Raw genomic sequence first — 22,039 nt, forward strand, 5'->3', positions numbered from 1 at the left:
ATGTTATTGGTAAGGGTTCTGGTCAACAGTAAGCTATATTATCTATATTATGCTCTAGTTGCTCCATCATTAAAATGTATATTTTAAAATGTATATTCTTTCTTAATTAAAATGTAGCTCAAAATTCCTAAACAGTATCCCTTCTAATAACATGTGAGTTTTCAAAAAAACAATAATGTTTCAAAACATTATTTTATAAGAATTGAGACACTAGGGGATCCCTGGGTGGCTCAGCGGTTTGACGCCTGCCTTTGGCCCAGGGCGCGATCCTGGAGTCCCGGGATCGAGTCCCATGTCGGGCTCCCTGCATGGAGCCTGCTTGCAATTCTATTCCACAAATAAAGAACTTTTAAAGATCTAGACAATGATGAAATATACTTAACTACAAAATTCATGTAACATCAATAAAACAATTTCATATTTAATATTTTAAAGTTAATCAAGATATTTTAGACTCTTGAAGAGTGTTATGCATAGAATTTCAAAAGTCCGGTGTTTTTTTTCAAAAGTCAATTATTATATTGTGGTTGTTTGAAAATGTAACTACATAATTAAATGCTCTTCTATTAAACTGAATACTAAATAATACATTTTATTATACCAAAATCAAAGAATGCAGACAATAAGGCAAATGCAGAATAATTTATTGTGCCACCAATTATAATTTAATAAAATACACAAATAACATATTGAATATGTATTTTCTAACTCTACATTGAAATAGCAGCATAAAATAATAAGAAATTAACTATTCCTAAACTCCTAAATAGAGAACTTTTTGCAAACACATATGAATATTTATATTAAGAGGATGGAGGCTTATTAAGAGTATGCTGTGACATCAACATGCTAACTCCCAGAAGAATCTTCCCTTTTTTCACAGTATGACAGCCTATACATTTTCTGATTATATTCACAAGAAAATAGGACCTAACAACATAAGAACAGATTTGTTATGAATAAATAAAAACTTATCAATGAAAAATAGTACATACCTATCGAGCACCCACAGAATTAAGTCATTTCAATATGAGTACAATTTGTAAGCTTTAAAATGACTATCACTGGATAATTTTTTCCAAGAAAAAGAATGTGATCCAAAAATGGTATTACAGATTTATTTCTGCCAAAATGTCTTCCAGCATATTGTTTTAATTACTATATCCTAATTGGAAAAAAAAAAACTCCAAGCAATAAAGAATTTAGCTAGCAAAAATAGCACTACAGTGTTCGTAACATGTTCTTTCTGATACTTTAATAGTGAGTTTTAGTATCTCCTCAAATCTTGAAAAAGTACTACTTTGAATTTATTGTGTTCACACATATCCTATATCTGATGTTCCTAATGGTATTGATGAATAAAATTATATGCCAAAGTCACATTCTACAAAGTATATATTTTCATTTTTTTAACAATTTCTTTTGCTCAACGCCATTCCTTTCTAATTTATGTTATCTTAATATATAACATTTAAAATTATGAACTTGGAAACAACTCTGGAAAGTTATCTCTTTTCTTCATATTTCCAAGGAGAAGTGAGGAGAAGTGAAGAATTTAGAAAGGAATGATTACATCTAACCACTAAATAATATCTATTTAGAAGGAAATGTTTTAGTTACTTAGTATAACAAAAAGAGATGTTTAGAATAATGTATGTTCATTTTAGGAAACAAACCTTTTACATTTTATTAAGAATTACTAAATTATTCCTTAGTCCATCCATGTGATAAAGCACTTTTTGAGATCTCTATTTAAAAATGTAAGAAAAAAATAAAAATTAAAATTAAAATGTAAGAAAATATTTCCCCTCTCATTTCATATCATTTCTAGCTAAACAGTAATTCTGTGTAGGTAATAAGAACTGCAGTTAAAAATAGAATAAAAGAACAAACAGAGCTGATCACTTGAAAAATTACATTGTGCTCTATTGGACAAACAACAGCACATGATTTAGGAGAATCTACAAGACAAGTCAGTGTCTAAGTAGCATTTTAGGTGTAAGCCTCCATCATTCTAAATATTTATATTACAGAAAACATCTACACTGCATGGAAAATTGCTCTTGCATGTCCTTTAACTCCTCTAACATTTTCATGTGTTTGAAACAAGCTGAACTATTGTAAGTCTTACAGGTTTGGGGCCCAATTCCAGTTCATTAAATTGAGAATGGTGGCGATCCTATTTTGGGGGAATGGGTAGCAAAAAAACAATGGACAAGTGACTTGCTTACTTTATAGAAGCTTTCATATAGTTTAATACAGATGTAACTTTCCTACAAAGGCTAATTTTAAAAATGACCTTTAAAATATATTCAAGATAAATAATAAATCCTCAAGATAGAGCTTTACAAACTTAGACAGGAAGCACTCAGACATGCACCTGCAAATACACATTCCCCCTTCTTCATCTCTCTCTGATTTCTCTTTCCAGACTCAACCTTTTTGAGAAAAACAAAAAACAAACAAATGAAAAAAGAAGTCCTAGAAAAACATATTCCAGGGTTTGACCTTATTTTACATTCAATTCATCTCTCCTTTAAAATGCTTAGTGCTGAAGACACACTCATTTTGAAAAAACTAAATCCCCCACGGAGTACGTACAATATTAACAAAATCTTCATCATTTACTATCCCTATACTTAGACCTTCATAGTAATCCTCAAATTCACCATAGGACACTTCATCAGACTTGCTGCAGGCACCTTTTAATGTTTCTAGGAAAGATAATTTTATTTCTTCCTCTGTGGAATGGCCTGTAAGATAGTACCGACTGTGAAACAATCTCCTTAAAATACCAGTAAAATGACTGATGACAATAAAGAAATACTAAATCACCTTATGGAATCTTTTCAACCATTTCAAATCTTATGTCAAACTATCCTCTAATTTATTTAAACATTTTCTTGCATTAATCAGAATTTAATGGTGATGACTTTTACACACATTTGAGGCATCTTTTAAGCTTCTGACCAGATGTGTCCTATACATATAAGCAAAACAACAGTCACTACTGTAGATATTCTTATATTTCTTAATGTTTAAGAGGACTCGGCTTTATTCCCATTAGAAATGAGGAAAGAAGAAAACAAATAATTTCAAATATTTATAGGCTATTAACGCAGTAATGTAATGTGTGAAAAAACATCCCTATCTACATTCAGGCATTACTTATTTTATGGATCAGTTACTCATAACTGCAGCTAGAAAATATTACTGTGAACAGGATTCAGAGGCCTATGAAAATCTTTGCCAGAAGAATTGTCACTGGATTAAATCGTTCTATTTTAATCTGTAACATTAAGTAGGCTATTTTTACTAGGTTATACTAAATATGATTAATTTCATTCTATAAGATGCTACTGAGAGTCACATATGTAAAAAATAATTATAATTCTTCAGTTCATTATTTAAAGAGAGAACATGACTACTAAGCAAACTAAGTCAGAGAAAGACAAACACCCTATGACTTCATTCATTATGTGGAATTTAAGAAACAAAACAGATGAATGTAGGGGAAGGAAAAGAAAAGTAAAATAAGATGAAAACAGAGAGGGAGGCAACCCATAAGAGACTCAAAATGAGGGTTTCTTGGAGGGAAGTGGGGGGTGACTGGGTGACCAGCTGAAGGAGCCACGTGATGGCACCTTGGATGTTGTACGCAACTCAGGAGTCAGTGATCTGTCCTGAAACTAATGTTATATGTTAACTAACTTCAATTTCAATAAGTAAGTAAATAAATAATAAATGAAATCTAAGAAAACCATTCCTTTGACAATGATTCCTAACCCTGCGTATCCCTGAGATGATGGACGCTGCAGTCTCCATCCACGGATTGGGACTGAAAACCACTCCTAAAAAGAATACAGAGTTTAACTTAGGAGAAGCAGGTCGATTTTAGTAAATCAGGAAAAATATATTAAACCTGGAAATTTTAGCATCATGGTGCTTCGTTAAAAAGCTTTTGTTGATAAAAATAAATAAATAAATAAACAAACAAACAAACCTGGGAATGTTTATATCCCTAGAATTTCCCTCTCACAGCTGCTTAAATTTAAATACTATAAAGTTATAAAAAAAAGAAAGAGGGAACATAAAATATCTGATTCAGTCTTTTAATTCATTTGATTTTTTTTTAAGATTTTTATTTGACAGAGAGAGAGAGCGTGCACAAGCAGGGCGAGGGAGAGAAGCAGGGGAGCTGGAGCCTGATGTGGGTCCCTCCCAGGACCCCAGGATAGTGACTCAACCGAAAGCAGATGCCTAACTGACTGAGTCATCCAGGGGCCCCCTCATTTGATTTTTTTTTTAATTCAGAAAGAGAACAATAAGCTATTTAGGTAGCTTGGATTATATTTGATCAGTTAAAGGAAAGGAACAATCTTGGGTGCGACCCTCCTCACACAGATCTACTCCCAGGATCCTAGCACAGAACAGGAAAAGACTCTCATTAAGGTTTTGTTAAAAGGAATTAAAAGATGAAAGGAAGCTACAGAATATGATAGATGATACTCAAAGAAAGTAGAGACACATATATAAAGGCAAAAGAGGGTAAGAAAAATTTAAATGACCCTCTAAATCATTTTGAAGTCATGTTGCATTTTGAAATAACAAACTTAAATTGGGAATACCACCCTAATAGTCTAATGGGATGGGCAAAAACAGGATAAGAGTTGGATCTTTTCCAAAAACCAGAGGTTCTCTCCTGGACTTAGATAATAACTCATTGTACGGGGATCCCTGGGGGCTCAGCGGGTGAGCACCTGCCTTCGGCCAAGGCGTGACCCTAGGGTCCCGGGATTGAGTCCCGCATCGGGCTCCCTGTGTGGGGCCTGCTTCTCCCTCTGCCTGTGTCTCTGCCTCTCTCTCTGTGTCTCTCATGAATAAATAAAATCTTTAATAAAAAAGAACTCATTGTAAAGTGCCTTTCAAACTAAAAAACGCTTCAGACAACAAGATGTTTGCTGTCTTTTAAAACATGCATGCAAAAATAGAGAATAAGTGATGATTCTGTTTATTAAAAAAAGACTGAATAAACAAGGACTGACTACTTACGTTCTGCAGAAATAGTAATATAGAACAATAGAGTAGATTTGTTATTGAGTGTTAGTCAAGGATTAAAATTAATCAAGATCTGATCTATATAAAAATATAGACCTGTTGGCAGAAGAGATCTCCTCCTCTCCTTACCATCCATACTTTTGAACAAATGAGTTTTAACACTATTTTTGTAATGAAAACATTTTTAATTTAAATTTGTGTTTCAAATGCTCAAGAATTTTAGACCTCCTCTGTATCCCCACCCAAGAAATACGTATCTTTTACCATTTGTAATTAACCTTTCTTTCTCTCCTCTTAGATACCATGAAGTGTTTAATAAACAATGTTAAATTTCTAATATCTTTACACAGAAATACATTTGAGGTATCTCATTCCTATTAAAGCTGAAAATACTTTTTTAATAAATTATTTAAGCAAGGTAAAAAGAAAGTATTTCCTACAGTTAAATTATACAACAAAAGCCTTAATTTGAAATTAATTATAAATAATCTAGGGACACCTAGGTGGTTTAGTTGGTTGAGCGTCCAAGTCTAGATTTCAGTTCAGGTCACAGGCTCAGGGTCGTAAGATCAAGCCCTGCATTGGGCTCTGTGCTCCGTGGGAAGTCTGCTTCTCTCCCTCTCTCCCTCCCTCTCCATCGGCCCCACCTCCTGCTCACACACACACTCTCTCTCCTTCTCAAATAAATAAATAAATAAATCTTTTTAAAAAATTACAAATAATCTATATTCCAGAGGTGGGTATGTGAATATATTATAACTTGTAATTATAGATAATAATAATTTTTAAATTTTAAAAAACTGTAATTGGTTCCTCTTTTTCAGAGTGTTTATGTCTGCTAGCTCCTCTTCCTTAATGTGAATGTGAAGATGAGGTATGGAATTTCTCAAGCTAATGAAGGCTTCTCCAACAAGAACAAAACCCTCACCAACAATTCAATGACATCTAGCAAAACTAAAGCTACTTTAGCAATTTAATTAAGATTACTAGAGGGGAAAAAAAGATTAAAGAGAAGAACAACATAGGGGTGTTGAAATCACCTAATTTTGAAATAAGTAAACCATCTTGTTCCTATATTTAGCAAGACTAGAATGACATAGGTTTAAAGGAAAAGATATGCTAAATCCAATTAAATAATGCTAGAAATTTTCTTATGGCAACTGCAGTTCATTTAAAGACACTGATAAGCGGCAGCCCGGGTGGTGCAGCGGTTTAGCCCCACCTGCAGCCTAGGGCGTGATCCTGGAGACCTGGGATTGAGTCCCATGTCAGGCTCCCTGCGTGGAGCCTGCTTCTCCCTCTGCCTGTGTCTCTGCCTCTCTCTTCTCTCTCTGTGTATCTCATGAATAAATAAATAAAATATTTTTAAAAAAGACACTGATAAGCAAATTATTCAGACCTGAAATAGATTATTAGAAATTGGGAAGCCAGTGATGATTAGCTTTAATCTTCATAACAAACTGTTAGTTTTTTCACTTCATAATTAAAAGTAATAAATAAACCACTTATAAGGGTTAATGATGATAATAAACTGAAGTAATTATAGTATATCTTCTTTTAATAATAAAAATATTAAAGGAAAATTCTAGAACAATAGTATTCTATATTATTTAACAGTATATGATTAAAATCATAAATTAGAAAAACTTCATAAAATATAAATTAAAAATGTTCAAAAAATATACAAACATATGTTTAAACTTCCAAATAACCAGGGAAATGCAAATAATCATTCTTTATAGTCTACTGGATTGGCAATATTCTATGGTGTTGCCATGATAGAGAAATAAATTCTCCAACTAATGGCAATATAATCTGGCTTAGTCATTTTACAATGCAATTTGGAAGTATCAATTAAAATTCAAAATGTAGATATTGTAGGTATTGAAACTACCCCTCCTGCATAGGAAATAGCAGACAATGAGCTTAAGGAGTCACAAATAAGCATGTTCATTGCTTCACTGCTTAGAAATTAAAGTCTGCCAGTAGGAGACTAGCTAGGTAAACTGCAGTGTATTGATTTTTAAAAAGAATAAATGTAGCAGATAAAAATAAGGTCACTCATTGTGGATTATTAATATGGTAAGAGCTCCTAAACGTATTTTTGAGTGTAAAAAGTAAACTACATAGCAGTGTGTTCTTTGTACCTGTCACATTAGAAAAAAAAAAAAAAAACACTTCAAGAAGTAGTAGATATTTATAGTACAGACACAGCTATGAAAATTCATAGAGTAAGGACTGAAATGGTTAAATGATTATGTCTGCTACCTCTATGAAGGAAAGTGTAATGAAAAGAGGAGAGTTACCATGGCCAAGTGCTGTCCTTATACTGAAAATTTATAAATCAATTACGTAAAAATTAAAGTCAGAAGAAATATAGTAGGGAATGAATCCCTAAAATCACAGCTCTTCCCTGACTCGTGACAAAGTTACATCTGATAAACCCATTGTACACTGAAACTGTGCTGAGTCGAACATCATTTGCTCACCTCGCTACTGACCACCAGCCTACCCTATCGGTGCTCAGGACACTTGCAATCGTCTACACTTGGGCAGAGCACCTGATGCAAAGCCGAGCTCCTAACATAGCATTGACTACCTCACGTAAGTTTTGGAATACTTGTACTGAAAGTGAAAAACAGAACGGCCACAGGGGTAACTCAGAGAACTTGCACGTGTAATCATTCGTCCTCTAAATCTACTCTGTTCTAACTCAAATTCCTCATAATCTCCTCTGTACAAAATAAAAGTTCCATCTCATTTTATAAACATCAAAGAAAAAAAAATAAACACAGACAATAGACCTAGGAATTTTTAAATGAAGAAGACCAAATGGCTCTTATGTTTCTGGTTTTAAAAATAATTGTTTATTTCCTCCCTTAATGGCCTCAGGTCCACACTGTAAGTTAATATGATTTAAGTATACTACTTTTATTAATGACATTTTAGAAATCTAATGCATTTTGGCTCCTGATAATTACCTGAAATGACTTGAGGATGCTTCTTTGCACAGTAACATTTTCTTATGTCTGTAAGAGGCACACAGCCAGTTTTGTTGAAATCCAGTTTCATGAAGGCCTGAAGAGAGAAATGTTATTTTTTTTCTGTGAAATCATTAAACATGAGAACCTAATTCTCTATTCTGTAGGAAGTTCTTTTTGAGCCAGTTTAAAAGTACTAAACTCGGTGCCCCTGCGGGGCTCAGTCAGGAAGACATCTGCCTTCTGCTCTGGTCACGATCTCTGGGTCCTGGGATCGAGACCTGCATGGGGGCCCCTGCCCAGTGGGGAGCCCGCTTCTCCCTCTCCTTCTCCTTCTCCCTCTCTCTCTCTGTTCTCTCTTTCTTTCTCTCTTTCAAATAAATAAATAAAATCTTCCAAAAAACAAAACAAAACAAAAAACCCACAGTACTCTGCCATATATAAACTGATATATGAAGGGAACATCATGAATACAGGAAGATACTAGAGCAAAATGTTGGGCATTCTGCACCACACTTATTCTGCACTTTCTGGCCCCGTGAACTTGACAGGGTAACCTGACCTCTGGTGCTGAAGACTTGGCCAAAAGACCTTCTGGTAACTTCCAGCACTAGGAGTTATAGGAAACTGATAAATGGCCAAGACAAACTACCAGGACTGTTTTGACTCAAAAAGTGAACATGCAAATACTCATAACTAAAATCAGTGAGAAAGTACAATATTTTTTAAGTGACTTGACTCTATTTCCTTAAACTTAGCACTACTTTCTATATGCCAGTTGTTTTACTGCTCCTCTTACTCAATGCAATTTTTAGTATCATAAAATAAAAAATATTTTATGGGGAAGGGGAAGAGGAATGGGGCATATAGAAACACACAGCCACCCCAAAGCCACAGCCCCACTTGCAGAAGAGTCAAAACTACAATCAAGTTTGTTAATTCACAGTGTGTTCACAGAAATACGGTACCTGATATGGGCTGAACCCCCATCATACGCTGAAACCCTAACCCCTGCCCCTCCCCCACCTCAGATTGTGACTGTTATTTGGAGATGGGGGTAATGAGGTTAACATGGAATCACTAGGGTAGACTCCAATCCAGTGTGACTGGTCTATAAGGACAGGAGACGGGGACACAGACAACCAGACAGGGATGACCACGTGAGCACAGAGGGAAAAGGCAGCCAGTCACAGGCCAAGGGGAAATGCCTCAGGAAACAGCAGACCTGCCGACATCTTGGCCTTGGCCTTCTAGCCTCCAGGACTGTGAGGCGATAAGGACTGTTATTTAAATCAGCCAGTCTGCAGAATTTGCTAGGGCAGCCCTGGGAACAGTACTCTGTAACTCTACTCCGGCCCCTAGTCCCAGTACCAAGATTCATGAAGGAGATAACCCTCCAGCTTCTACTTCGGAAACTCAAATCTGTCACCAGGACACCTGAAGTACAAATAAATTCAAATTTATAAATTATTATGTGGTGAATTCATTCAACATAAAGTTTTTATTGCGTCTTTTGGCCGGGAAAGATAAAAAATTTGATGTTTTCTATTTGAGATTTACACCTCGTGTAGTGGTTTATACTTTTCATGCACAAAAGCTTTGCCTCAGTATTAGACACATCTACATCTTATATCAGGTGCACGTCCAAAAAAGAAGGAAACTACGTCGCTCAAAAGTATGCTCTGAAAAAGGCCCTCAGAACCTGAGTAATACGTACTTTCCTATAAAAATCGAGGCTCCTGGGGGCACCTGGGTGGCTCAGTCGGTTAAGCCTCAACCCTTGATTTGGGTTCAGGTCATGATCTGGGGGTGAGAAGGAGCCGGTGTTGGGCTCCCACTGGGGGTGGAGCCTATGTGGGATCCTCTCTCCTCCTCAGCCCGCCCTGTCTCTTGAGCACACACTCTCTCTCTCACCCTCCAAAATAAATAAATTCATGAATCTTTAGAAAAAACAAAAATCAGGGGTCCTGTTTTTCATTCTAATCTAATAAGGTCATTTTAATCGTCATTTGAACGGCTCGCTAACATGCATATTATAAAACCCAGAGAAACAGCTCTTAGTCATGGTCCTAAGATTGAGCCTCGACCCTGGAACAGCCATAATGTTAAGAATTTTACCTGTTGAATCCTTGTACCACCTCTATGAGACAAGAAACTATGATCAGAGATATTTAATAATAAATGGTCATATAACTGGTCATTTATGGAGCCAGCAATTTATAGAACTAGTCACCTGTGAACCCAAAATTTGATTTCAGATTTTATTTTCCTTTTAAAATCTGTTTCTAAAACACACCCTCAAATTATTTTGCTTTGTCCTGGAAGATCTGTACGTGTACGTGTTTGCCTCCGTTTACTAAACCCAAAAGACATTACGGCTAAAAGGACTGAAGACATGTGCAAAGGCAATTCAATACAGTTTTGAAATGGTGAGCCTGACACTCTTAAAGGCGACTTTCAAAGATCACTCGACGAAGTTACCTTCCGGACAAACGATTTCCTGTACTCATTCATTTCCCCAATGACGGCGCGTGTGAACTCTCCGTAGTCGGCCTTGCCACCCGCGTCGCCCTCCAGAACTTGCCACGCAGACTCCAGGGCCTAGAAGCGTTCAGAGAGCAGATTCGGTGCACCGTAGGCAGCACCACAACTGAACTCCTCTCGACAGTGTTTTGTTACTACTTTTGTAGCCCCAACCGGGTGGCGGACTCAAGGCAATTCCAAAAACTTGCATGTAAACCCAAACAAAGGTGCTAAGAGAGCTACTTGCAGGAACCCCGTGGTGGTGACAGTGCCCTACAGTTAAGGGTCACGTAGGAGGGGCAGTTTCACAAATTCGTATTTTAAGTTTGATTCCTTTCTATACAAAAATGCTTACCACCTATCGAATTTGAACATGGAATTATCTCTGAGTATTAAACACATGGCAACAACAAAGTCCCTCTGGTTCCGCGAGGCTTCCTAACAGCCTGCCTACTGGCCCTCACGTTTGACGGCTCAGGACGTCGGAACAGCTCCAACGTCATTCCACAGTTCACACCCAAAGGTGTTATTTTGAGTAAATCCTCATGCCAGTTTGTTCCTTGCACCATTGCCACCTCATGCCAGTTTGTTCCTTGCACCATTGCCACTTATTTCTTTGCAAATGCATAATTTCTTAGAATGTTCTACTCATAAAGTTCCTAATAACAAAAAGAATCACAGCATGGGGTTTTCTTCTACTCCGGTAAATCAATATATTTTCAGTGTTTCAGTCAGGCTGCTAGCTTTCAATGAGAATGTAAATAAGATAGCTAGCAAGGTGCTGACAAACGATGGGTACGAATAAAAGTTCTCTGCTACTACCTCCTATTTTCAATGACCCCTAATTTGTCTGTTACAATGCCCAGTATATGACTGACTTTAAGAGTCTGTAAAATTGCTCTTAAATTAAAAAATGAGCTTGACCTTTAAAATCGTACATAATACGGATAAAAGATGAATTTGCATGCCCAGTTCATGGACTAGAATTAAAAGACACTGCTTGAAGCTTAAAATAAATAATTTTCAAAAATGGAATAATTTACCAAAAGTGGCAACAACTCCATGGAAGTCTTTCTAAGATACGGTACAGAATGGAAAATAACTTAGTTGAAAAAAAAAAAAAAACTGAGCTTAAATTTATTATAGTATCTCTAATAAATTAGGCTACTTAGGATGCATATCAATTTTTTACATTTCAGATCAAGGAAAAATGACTATGTCTTCCCCAAACTAGTTCCACAATTAGACCCAGATGGTGATTCTTGATTTCTTATTTTTGCTTATCATTGCATGGTTCCTTAATGGTATTAAAGGGGCAAAAGGAGGGGATATTATTTTTTAAATAAGAAAAAGGGAAGCTTAGGGTGGGAGTGAATGGGTGACGGGCACTGGGTGTTATTCTGTATGTTAGTAAATTGAACACCAATAAAAAAAAATAATTAAAAAAAAAAAAAAAAAAAAAAAGAAAAAGGGAAGCTTATATTTTCCAAGTATATGTTAGAAGTCTTATATAATTATTTTAGTTTTTATTCCTGACTCCAGTGATAAAAATTTAGCAATCAACCAAGAAGAGAAGTACTACTGGTTGATGCAGAATGCCAGACTGGCCTAGAGTATCTGGGTTCCAAGTGGAATTACCTGTGTGATGGTGGATGAAGACACCAAGGCGTTCTAATTTAATGCTGCTGTTTTTACTGTTACCATTATTTTATTATTCTTGAGAGGAAGAGTTAAAGTTAGATGATTTCTAGTATGCTTCACTAGGTGGGCCACAAAGTTAAATTTGGTAAAAAACACAAAAGAAGGAGCGCCTAGGTGGCTCCGTCGGTTGAGCCTCTGGCTCAGGTCATGATCCGGGGTCCTGGCCCCCTGCTCCGTGGGGAGCCGGCTTCTCCCTCTGCTCTGCATCTCCCTGCTTGTGTTCTCTCTCTCTCTCTCTCTCTCTCTCTCTCTCTCATAATAAATAAACACACACACACACACACACAACAGTGTGTCACAGTGATAAGCACATCAAACAGGCACAGGATTTTAGCTGGAAAGGTACATTCCTGCGTCATCTTCTCATCTGAGGTTCAAAGTAACTCTGGCCACAGGTATCATCTGTGGATTGCCCACGTAGAGCCTGGCAATCAGAAAAGGTAAAAGACCTATGCAAGACCACACACTTGAAGTAGTAGGTCTAGAGCTTGAATCTCCATCTCCTAAGTTCAATTCCCAGTGTTCTTCCCACAGAATACACTAGGTCTTGTGACAAGACCATTTGAAGCAAGAGACTCTCTCATCTGAAATCCTTGAGGCAGATGTGTTCCAAATGTGCTTTTAGAATACAGCCCAACCTTCTTAGCACAGCACGCAAGGCTTCTGGGCAGCGGACCCTGCCAGGCTTACTTCCCCCGGGTCTTCTCTTTCCCCATCCCATGCATCCACCCACGTAAACTAACGCTGTTCATTCAGCACCTGCCCTATGCTAGGTTCCGTCCGAGGTGTTAGATACAGAGCAGGAAGCCAGAGCACCTTGGGCCCTGCCCTGATGGAGCTTACACTCTACTTGCCAGAAAAGCCAGAAAACCCTTGCAAAGTGGCATGAAGAAAATAAAATGGCAAATGGTATAGAGAGGACCAGGGATCATGTGCAGCATTGGACACATCACTGTAGAGCCCCAGCCAGGGAAAGCCTGCAGGATGGGAAATCCAGCCACTCAAAGGTCTAGTCGGAGGTTGCTCACAGCGTAAGGAACGGGATGTGTGGAAGCTCAGGGGCCGGGGGAGTGAGGCTGAGGTTCTGCAATTCCTAGAACAGGCAACACATGCCCTCGCCTTCGTGCCTTCACACGTGCTTCTCCTTTCATGTGAAGCATCACTGTGTGATCCATATTCCTCCTCCCGTCTCGTCTGTTTAACTCCTCCTCATCTTTCACAACTCAGCTGAGCCACAGCCTCCCCTGGGAATCCTCCTCTTCCCAGTAACCTGGCCTGGTTCTCTATTTAGCACATATGGTGTTTAAATTCTTCCTATCTTTCTTTTCCTTTGATTATAAAGACCTTAAGAGGACAGAGTGTGCCTTCTCAGAGCTTAGGGAAGTGCCTATGTACTAGGTTCTTAGTAGGTATATGAGGGAGGAATGAATATTGGAATTTTAAAGTTAACAGTACTTGTAGCCTGGAGGCTAACACTGATTATGAGGCATAAAGAGACACATGGGGGCCCCTGGTGGCTCCGTCGGTGAAGCATCCAAATCGAGATCTGGGCTCAGTTCATGATCTCAGGGTTGTGCAATCGAGCCCTGGGTGGGGTTCAGGGTCTGGGGTTCAGGGCTCAGCACAGAGTCTGCTTCTGTCTTCCTCTTCGTCTGCCCTGACTCAACTCATGCTCTAAATAAATAAATAAATAAATAAATAAATAAATAAATAAAATCCTCCCCAAACCGAGGAGACACACATGAACTACTAAAATCTCAGAAGGAAAGGAAGCAATGTCCTTCATCGCAGTACGTACGTCTTCAGACACTTGCAAGTGAAACTCTTGCAGAGCTCGCTTGACAGCTGCCTTGTCCAAAAGTCCAGTTCCTTCCTTGTCCAATTGTTTAAGGTATTTTCCCAATCCGGTCAAAATACGAACACCCCTTTTGAGTAGCTGTTCCTTTAGCACATCTGTTTAGGAAGAAGAGAGAGCGAGAAACCAATTATTCCCATACACAAGGTACCACTTGTCTTTTTTTTTTTTTTTCCACTTTTTTTTTTCCACTTGTCTCTTGTAGGAAAATTAAAGCTGTTGTGAGTGGTGTAAGGGACGTGAATATGCACCCAGGGGGCATATAGGACTGGCAAGACTCCCCGAGCCTGGAAGCTTTCAGAAGTGTTCAGCGTAAATACACTAGAACTATAGCACCACTGTGTGGTCAAAGTGTTATATGGAAAAGTAAGGGATCACTTCCTCAGCATGAAAATAATTTACGTGTCCCAAATAAAATCTTAGTTTTTACTTTCCAGGCTTCCTCTTCATCTAATGACCTCACACCTCGTTCCTCTTTGCCATAATTACAAAATTGATGCCAGGCAAGTCACTCAGAAATAACAAGCTCAAAGTCTCTAAAATAGTTTGGAATCTTCACATCGTAACCTCCATATGAACGACATCAAGGCTCTGGAGTGCTTTCTTCTACTTGCACACTTAAAGTAACGCTTTCTTCTAGGAATTTTTAGTTATATTCTCAAGCTTTTAACATTCTCTTTGCAGGCCAGTGATCACATTTAATACAGTTTGTGCCATCTTTACTTAAGAAAACATAGTTCACTTTACAAAGCAGTTATTAAATTCATAAAGAACAGATGTCACGGATTCAAGTGACAAATCCTGTGCTGCCCAGGACAGAACAAAGAAAATGGTTTCCTGACAATGACATCAGGAATCTCGGGGGAGTTCCATCACCAACCCCAAACAACTTTTAAATCTGTTTCTAGCCTTCTTACTACTCTTGTATCATTTTTAAGTGACAAATAGGATTTATCGAACTTCATAAATTATAGGTTGATTTCTGTGATTACTTGTCTAATGTCTTCTCCTTGACCATGAGAATCACCAAAGAAGCTATCTGAGCCTAGTATACTCCAGCGGTTACAAGACTGGACCCTACAAACAAAATCTGTAACGTCTTTTCATGTCCGAAGCCTGCACATATCTCATTTATTACTACAACTCTGGAAAGTTAATAAAACTGGTTATCCCCATTTTAGAGATGAAGAAAAAATTGTAAGAGGTTTACACAATATAATATGTCTACCAAATGGCAGAGTCCAAACACCAACCTGGCTCCCAGTCTAGCATTTTTCTTTTATGAGAGGCTGCCATAAATCTCTTTAGTATATCATCTCATGCATAAAACAAGTATTATATTACAAAAATCACTTACATTTATTCATTTCATGGAGAAAACCCATACTATCTAGTGCTTTCTAATACTCTTAAATTCATAATTCATACAATACTAGTTATTCAGTTAAACAAGATCATTAAAATGGAAAAAATCCTAAAAATGTTTTTTCAAATCTATCAACTTTATAAAAATATTTTTAAATATATAAATTCCTAAAAAGATAAGCAAATAAGAAATATAAACAAAGTGCCTTTGTTATAAAACTAAAAAGAAATCTGGAAAACACTGCTTTACTCTGCTTTACTGCTTGCAAAGAATATCATTGCAATTAGAACTACTTGAGACTATAGTCATGATCCATACCTTGAACGGCCTCTAGGACAAGCCTATCATTGGCTTCTTGACTGGTTATATCATCTTCATGTTCCACAGAATCAGTTCTGCAATTGATATGTTCACAGCAGATAAAAATCTATTGTTTTGTGATCTTCAGTACAAAAACGTTACTAAGCTCTTCTCTGTTCTAGATTCAAAGAAACTCTCCAAATTGGAAGAGCGCTTAGAGATTTCTCAAGTCCCAGCTGGCTTGCTGCCGTAATCCCCAGAAAGATTAAATATGCTAAATCGAGCTAAAATCCTTAAGCCTTCCTAGAAGTACCTTTAAACATTATATTCATTTGGTAGCTATATCGATGTTCTTTTAAAATAATTAAAACGATAAAATTTAAAAGCATTTCTAACTTTCAAAGTACAAAATGTAAACACATTATTTTAAAAAGCCAAAAAATTGGGACGCCTGGGTGGCTCAGTGGTTGAGCGTTTGCCTTTGGCTCAGGGTGTGATCCCAGGGTCCCGGGATCGAGTCCTGCGTCAGGTTTCCTGTGTGGAGCCTGCTTCTGCCTGTGTCTCTGCTTCTCTCTCTCACTCTCCCCCTGTCTCTCATGAATAAATAAAATCTTTAAAAATATATATATAAGTAAGTAAGTAAATAAATAAATAGCAAAAAAAAACCTGTATTCATTTGAACAATACAGTAAATGACAAAGAAACAGATGTCCTTTAGCTAATTCAGGGGATGTGGCTTCTAATGCACATACAGTATGCCAATTATTGTCATTTTGAAATGGATTCAGCACCAAGAAATGCTTGAAAGAGTAGGATAAATACATGTATATTTTGTTATTTAAAAATATGTATTTTAATATATATTCTATGATCATATATATTTTATATTTTACTTATGTAACTTATACACAAATATGTATATAAAATGTATATTGTTTATATATAATGCCATGAATGATATGAATCAAAACTGTTTTTAAATGAATTTGGATTTTTTTAAATCACAGAATATATATATTATATACACAAATAATATAGATTGTAACTGACATGTTCATACATATATGTGATAACATATAATGTTTTATATAATATGTATTCTGTGATTAAAAAACTCAAATTCATTTAAAAGCACTTTTGATTCACAGTATTATTTCTTCATTATGCATATCATTAATCATATGAAACTCAAGACATTCTTTAAGTGCTAAAAAAAAGCATTACACTAAAAATGTGGGAAATGTTATAATACTGTACTGTAGCCTACCTTTTGTCTTTTTTATTTTTTTATTTTTAAAGATTTTATTTATTTGTTCATGAGAGACAAAGAGAGGCAGAGACACATGCAGAGGGAGAAGCAGGCTCCTGCTGGGAACCTGATGCAGGACTCGATCCCAGGACCCTGGGGTCATGCCCTGAGCCGAAGGCAGATGCTCAACCATTGAGCCCCCAGGCACCCCTACCTTTTAAAATTGACTGCTTGGTGGTATTTGGTAAAATACCAAATTATCTGCTATAACACAGACCAATTAATAAAGTATCTTTAACATAAAATGGGACACTTTTGATCTTTATATAACTATTCCCACACATAATGTATATTTGAGTACAATACAGCACATAAAGTAGACACATATAGTTATGCTTTGTTTTTAAAAAATATAAACTCTAAAGTCAAAATGCTTTAGGATGGAATATCATCTTAAGATAATAAAAAATGGTGTTTTCACTTACTTTCAAAATGATACATGTATTTGACTTACTTGAGAGAATACAGAGCTATCTGATCAATATTAGTGATTCGAAGTATAAGTAATTTGTTTTCCTTTATGCTTTCTGGAAGTCTGGGATGATCAGAACTCAAAAATGTCAAGTTTCCACCCTAAAGAAATTAACAGATAAATTCCTTAAAGCTAGAAAGTATATAAGAAGTAAAATACAACTAATACTAATTTTAAATAATCAAGTCTGATTATATGTGACATGGTCTACTTTTATACTGATCTTTTAAAAGTGTATTTAGAGAATATTTAGAAACCACACAGGCTTCAGCTAATAATATTAGAAAATAAAGGAAATAATTTCCCAATCTCTCCAACCACTGAGTCACCCGGCTGTCCAGAACTATCTTAGATTTAACAATTGATATCAAGAAATAGGAACTCCAACTGTTTATAAGAGCCAAAGGAAGAAAGGACAAGTTATTTTAACTGAAATTATGACCTCCCTAAGCTCAGAAATAGAACTATTGATTCACAGAAAGATGTAGTGCACACTGCTGAGCTCTGATGGGTTCCTCATCCTCTCACCTGGTCTTTTGCCAACAAACATCATCGAAATGTGAAACTAACTATAACCTAACTGGAGCAGCAAGGCTTTGAAAAGATTCCTATCAAAAATCCCTAATCCAAACTTAGAAAATTGTTATTATTTTAATTCCTGAGTTGCTCAAATAAATATGGTCCAATATGGACAAACACAAATTTAAACTAGGGGCTTAATTTTCTCTCTTGAAAACAAGGGGATAGATCTCTTTCCTCTCCTTTTTCCTGAAGCATTTACTTTAAAAAAAAAAAAAAAAAAAAAAAACTTGTAACTACAGGACTTTCTCCGTTCTTTAAAATGTGTATCAGTTCTTTTGAAATGATGGCAGGACTCGATGAGAGCCTGGGCAAAGGGGGAGCCGGGCCTGCCCGGCTCGTGCGCATCCACAGCAAGATGCTAGGAGGGAGGGACGGAGCCTGCAGGTGCGCCTCTCGGCCGCGTCTGTCGCGCAGGCACCTGTTTCTGGTGTCACCTCAGCAGCCTGCACTGAGGTTTCTTTCTGGGCATGTCGGGGAAACGTCCTCGGGGGGGGGGGGTGGGCACACCAAAGTAAAAGGTGAGTTCCAGAGTGACCCCTGGAAGGCAGACGAGACCTGCCCCCACTTCCACGAAGAAAGGAAAATAAGCCAAATATTTCTGCATAAAGAAACTGAAGATTGTGGCAAGAGCAAGAGATGGAGGACGTCAGAAGGTGGAGGGGAGGACCTAGACTGCGGGAATGTCTAAGGGACATATTTTTAAGAATAAGAATGTCTAATGACAAAGTAGAAGTCGCTCCCCCTGCTGCAATGTACACTTCTGTCCACACTCCCTTCACAGGTGTGCTGCTCAAAGCTCCCACGTGTGGTCTGCGTGGTTCCCCCTCTGTCCTTCGACCTTTCTCCCTTCATCCCTCCATTCCGCTCCCTCCACTCTTCCTTCCTTTCTCTTTCTCCTGTCTCCCCTCCACCCTTTTCTCTCTGGGAAATCCCAAAAGGGAGCCGAGTTCGCATCGGGCTCAAGCAAAACAGGAGAGGGATGCGAAGAAGGAACCATCAACTGCAGTAGATTCTGGAGCAGAAGTTGAGAGCCGACCCTGACCCTCCTGCTGCAGGCTGTCAATGGGATCTGGGGCTGACCCCAGGACCCCGAGGGGCAGCCAGGCGGCCCGGGCACTTAACCCAGTTGAAGGCGCGAGGGTCTTCCTCACCCAGCTCCCCCCGCGGCAGTCACACCTCCTACTGCCTCTGCCTCCTGGAGACTTGAAAAGTCGTTTCTAGTTAGCTTCGTAGCCCCGGCCACCCAGCCACCCAGCCACCCGGCCACCCGGCCACCCGGCCACCCGCGAGTCAAGGCTGCTCTAACCTCCTTCCCGCTTAACAGAATTAAGTCCAATCTGGTTCCTTCCTCTAGCCGTCAAGGCCTCCCCGTACTGTAACCAGAAAGATCTTCCTTCTAAATCCCAAACCCGATGTCAGCTCCCCTCAGTCCACCCACCTCTCATCTCTCAGTGACTCCCCAATACATTTTAGAGAATTTTTTGACATAACGCTCCTCTAAATAAGCTCCGACTCGTCTCTTGCCAACTCCTACCTTCAGCTAAACCAAGCGCCTCCCAGGTCTCCACATAAGCCACGCTCTTTCACGTCCTTGCTCCTTGCACCAGCTGTCTCCGCCTCTGGAAGCCCGTCCTACCTTCTCCTGTCCACCTATCCCACCCCAGCTAACCCCCTTTCTAGATCAGTATGGACGGCACTCTCCCCAGGAAGTCTTCTCCGACCCAACAAGACTGACTCGTTGCCCCTCCTATCCGGCTGTATTGCCCATAGGCTGTAAGCTCCACAAAAGTAGGGAACTGACTTGACCTACTGCCTGTTCTGTCTCCAGCACTTGGCCTGAGTCTGTATGTTCATTATGTGGGCGGTCACCGCGGACACTGCTAAGGTTTACTCTTGAGATAATGTGGACATAATTCAAAATTGACGAGCGCAATACAAACTGTAATATTACCTATGACCGACCCATTCTAGGGAACCTCCGTCACACACCGTAAGGTAAGGTCATGTGAGGTAGGGAACCGCAGGTGGAGAAGCCGACTACCAGGCCTGACAGCTGCAGAGGCCCCGCATCCCTCCGTGCAGAGAACAGGCACCTTCAGGAGGCGAGCCTGCATCACAGGACCTTTACCCCTGGGGCCACTGACGTAGCCCCTTAACACTGGCACAGCCTTGTAGGGCCTTTGAGAGTACCAAGGGACACGCTCTCCCAAGCTTATACCATAGCTTCTTGAGGGAAGCTCACTCGCACCTGCACCCGAGAGGAGGGACCTCCTGGGGAAAGATCAGTCACCGGCCCCTGCTCTACAAGGAGGGAGAATAAATTGAAAACTCGGAAACCCTGGTCCTGCTCCCCAGCAGGATCCTACCCAATTCAGCCACTGGCATTAACACATCTGCACACACACACCCCACTTACGACATAAAAATCACCGAGTTGGTACTGCTTCCCTTTTCTTCGTCCACACTGATGACTATAAATGTTTTTTTGAATAAAAGGAAGCACGTTTGTCCTAGAAGGTAAATGATAAAAATGTGAAGTCATTCAGCTTCCCGCAGAAGTGATCATCTTGCCAACTGCAACAATGCTTTACCACATACCTGTTTTTCCCAAATTGCCGATACTCATAAATTGTTAGGGACTGGTCATGAATGAAAAAGAATCCAATCAGCTCTCTGCAAGCATCACGTCCATTTCTAGAAAGGTAGAATGATGTTAAAGATTCTCACACAGAAAAAAAAAAAAAAAAAGATTCTCACACAGGATAATTTTCAAATTAAATAATAAGCCAGAATTGTGTTATGTCAAAAAGTGGGCCTAAGTGTCTTGAATGTGCGGCAGCGAGCGAGGCCTATGGGAAGTTACAGGAAACGTGGCACGGCTTGCTGAAGTGTCAGTTTAAGGAAGATTTGGGTGGAGAAAAAGGCTTTATCTTATGCTGATATGATATAGATATATTATAACGTAAATTACTGTTATGACAGAGTTTTAAGATAAAACGGAAGATCTTTAAAAATGCTGACCTTGCAAGAAGTCACTCAAGGATAGACACTTACCAACTTTGCTACAGAAAGTTTAAAATCGCTGAAGAGACTTGATAATTTTTACAAACACACTTCACCTCTAATATACACAAAGAACATCAGCATTGTGTATGATCAGAAGTTTGTAAGAGATAGCTTCCCACTGACCAACATCTATCAATAATCTACTATTAATTTAAGCCACTGCAAGAAAATCAAAGATAGTCGTTTACATAAAGGTTAATTTTAAGTGCTTTACCATCTTTTAGTAGTAGTATATATCTTTAAAAAATTCACTTCTAAAAAATAAATAAATAAATAAAATAAAAAATAAAAAAATAAAAAATTCACTTCTAAGTTTCTTTTGAAAGCCATTTTAAAATGACTTTTTAAAATAACTTCTAATTAAAATGTCTTATTGAAAAAAATAAAATAAAATGTCTTATTGATAGGCTTATAGTCTCCATAATTTTTGTAACGTATTAATATATACTACCTTAAAATGTTCATTCTAAATTCACCACTTTGCACTTATATGGGACAAACTTAAATAATCTCATTATTGTTATCTCTATTTGAAGAGATTATTTGTTTTATGACCATAGGATTAAAAGTTTAATAAAATCACAATTACCTTGATATGATCCTACCATCAAACTGTACTTTATGAGAAAGCATATTTTCAGTTAATGTGGAATGGGTTCTTATCCTGTTAAGAAATACATTTGTCAGTAATTATTTTAAAGTCTCCAATACTTGATGTAAATGATAAAGTACAAAAAAAGTTATGTTGATATTTCGAAATGCACAGAACGAAGATGTCATAGACCTCTCTTGTTTTTTACTTGAGGGGATGAGCACTGGGTGTTAT

At 37.9% G+C, this 22,039-nt stretch overlaps 1 protein-coding gene across 24 annotated transcripts in view; it reads right to left on the minus strand.

Moving 5' to 3' along the window:
- Window positions 1-627: 627 nt before the first annotated feature.
- The window catches only part of CAPS2 (calcyphosine 2), an 84,831-nt gene continuing 63,419 nt past the window's right edge, over window positions 628-22,039 (minus strand). For 18 of the 24 annotated variants that reach the window (XM_025476546.3, XM_049115178.1, XM_035695931.2 and 15 more), the window contains 9 exons: window positions 21,803-21,877; window positions 20,746-20,841; window positions 20,564-20,657; window positions 17,548-17,666; window positions 15,803-15,879; window positions 14,062-14,216; window positions 10,521-10,640; window positions 8,040-8,136; window positions 628-2,753 (listed from right to left, as the gene is read on the minus strand). In XM_025476546.3, coding sequence (XP_025332331.1) covers window positions 2,578-2,753; window positions 8,040-8,136; window positions 10,521-10,640; window positions 14,062-14,216; window positions 15,803-15,879; window positions 17,548-17,666; window positions 20,564-20,657; window positions 20,746-20,841; window positions 21,803-21,877 — 1,009 coding nt within the window. In that variant the 3' untranslated portion in view covers window positions 628-2,577. Of the gene's footprint in view, window positions 3,852-8,039; window positions 8,137-10,520; window positions 10,641-12,028; window positions 13,938-14,061; window positions 14,217-15,802; window positions 15,880-17,547; window positions 17,667-20,563; window positions 20,658-20,745; window positions 20,842-21,802; window positions 21,878-22,039 lie in introns of those variants that run through there. The other 6 variants (XM_025476561.3, XM_025476558.3, XM_025476563.3 and 3 more) reach the window with 6 other exon arrangements.

The sequence above is a fragment of the Canis lupus genome, chromosome 10 (assembly GCF_003254725.2).
Source record: "Canis lupus dingo isolate Sandy chromosome 10, ASM325472v2, whole genome shotgun sequence".
Lineage (NCBI taxonomy): Eukaryota > Metazoa > Chordata > Mammalia > Carnivora > Canidae > Canis > Canis lupus.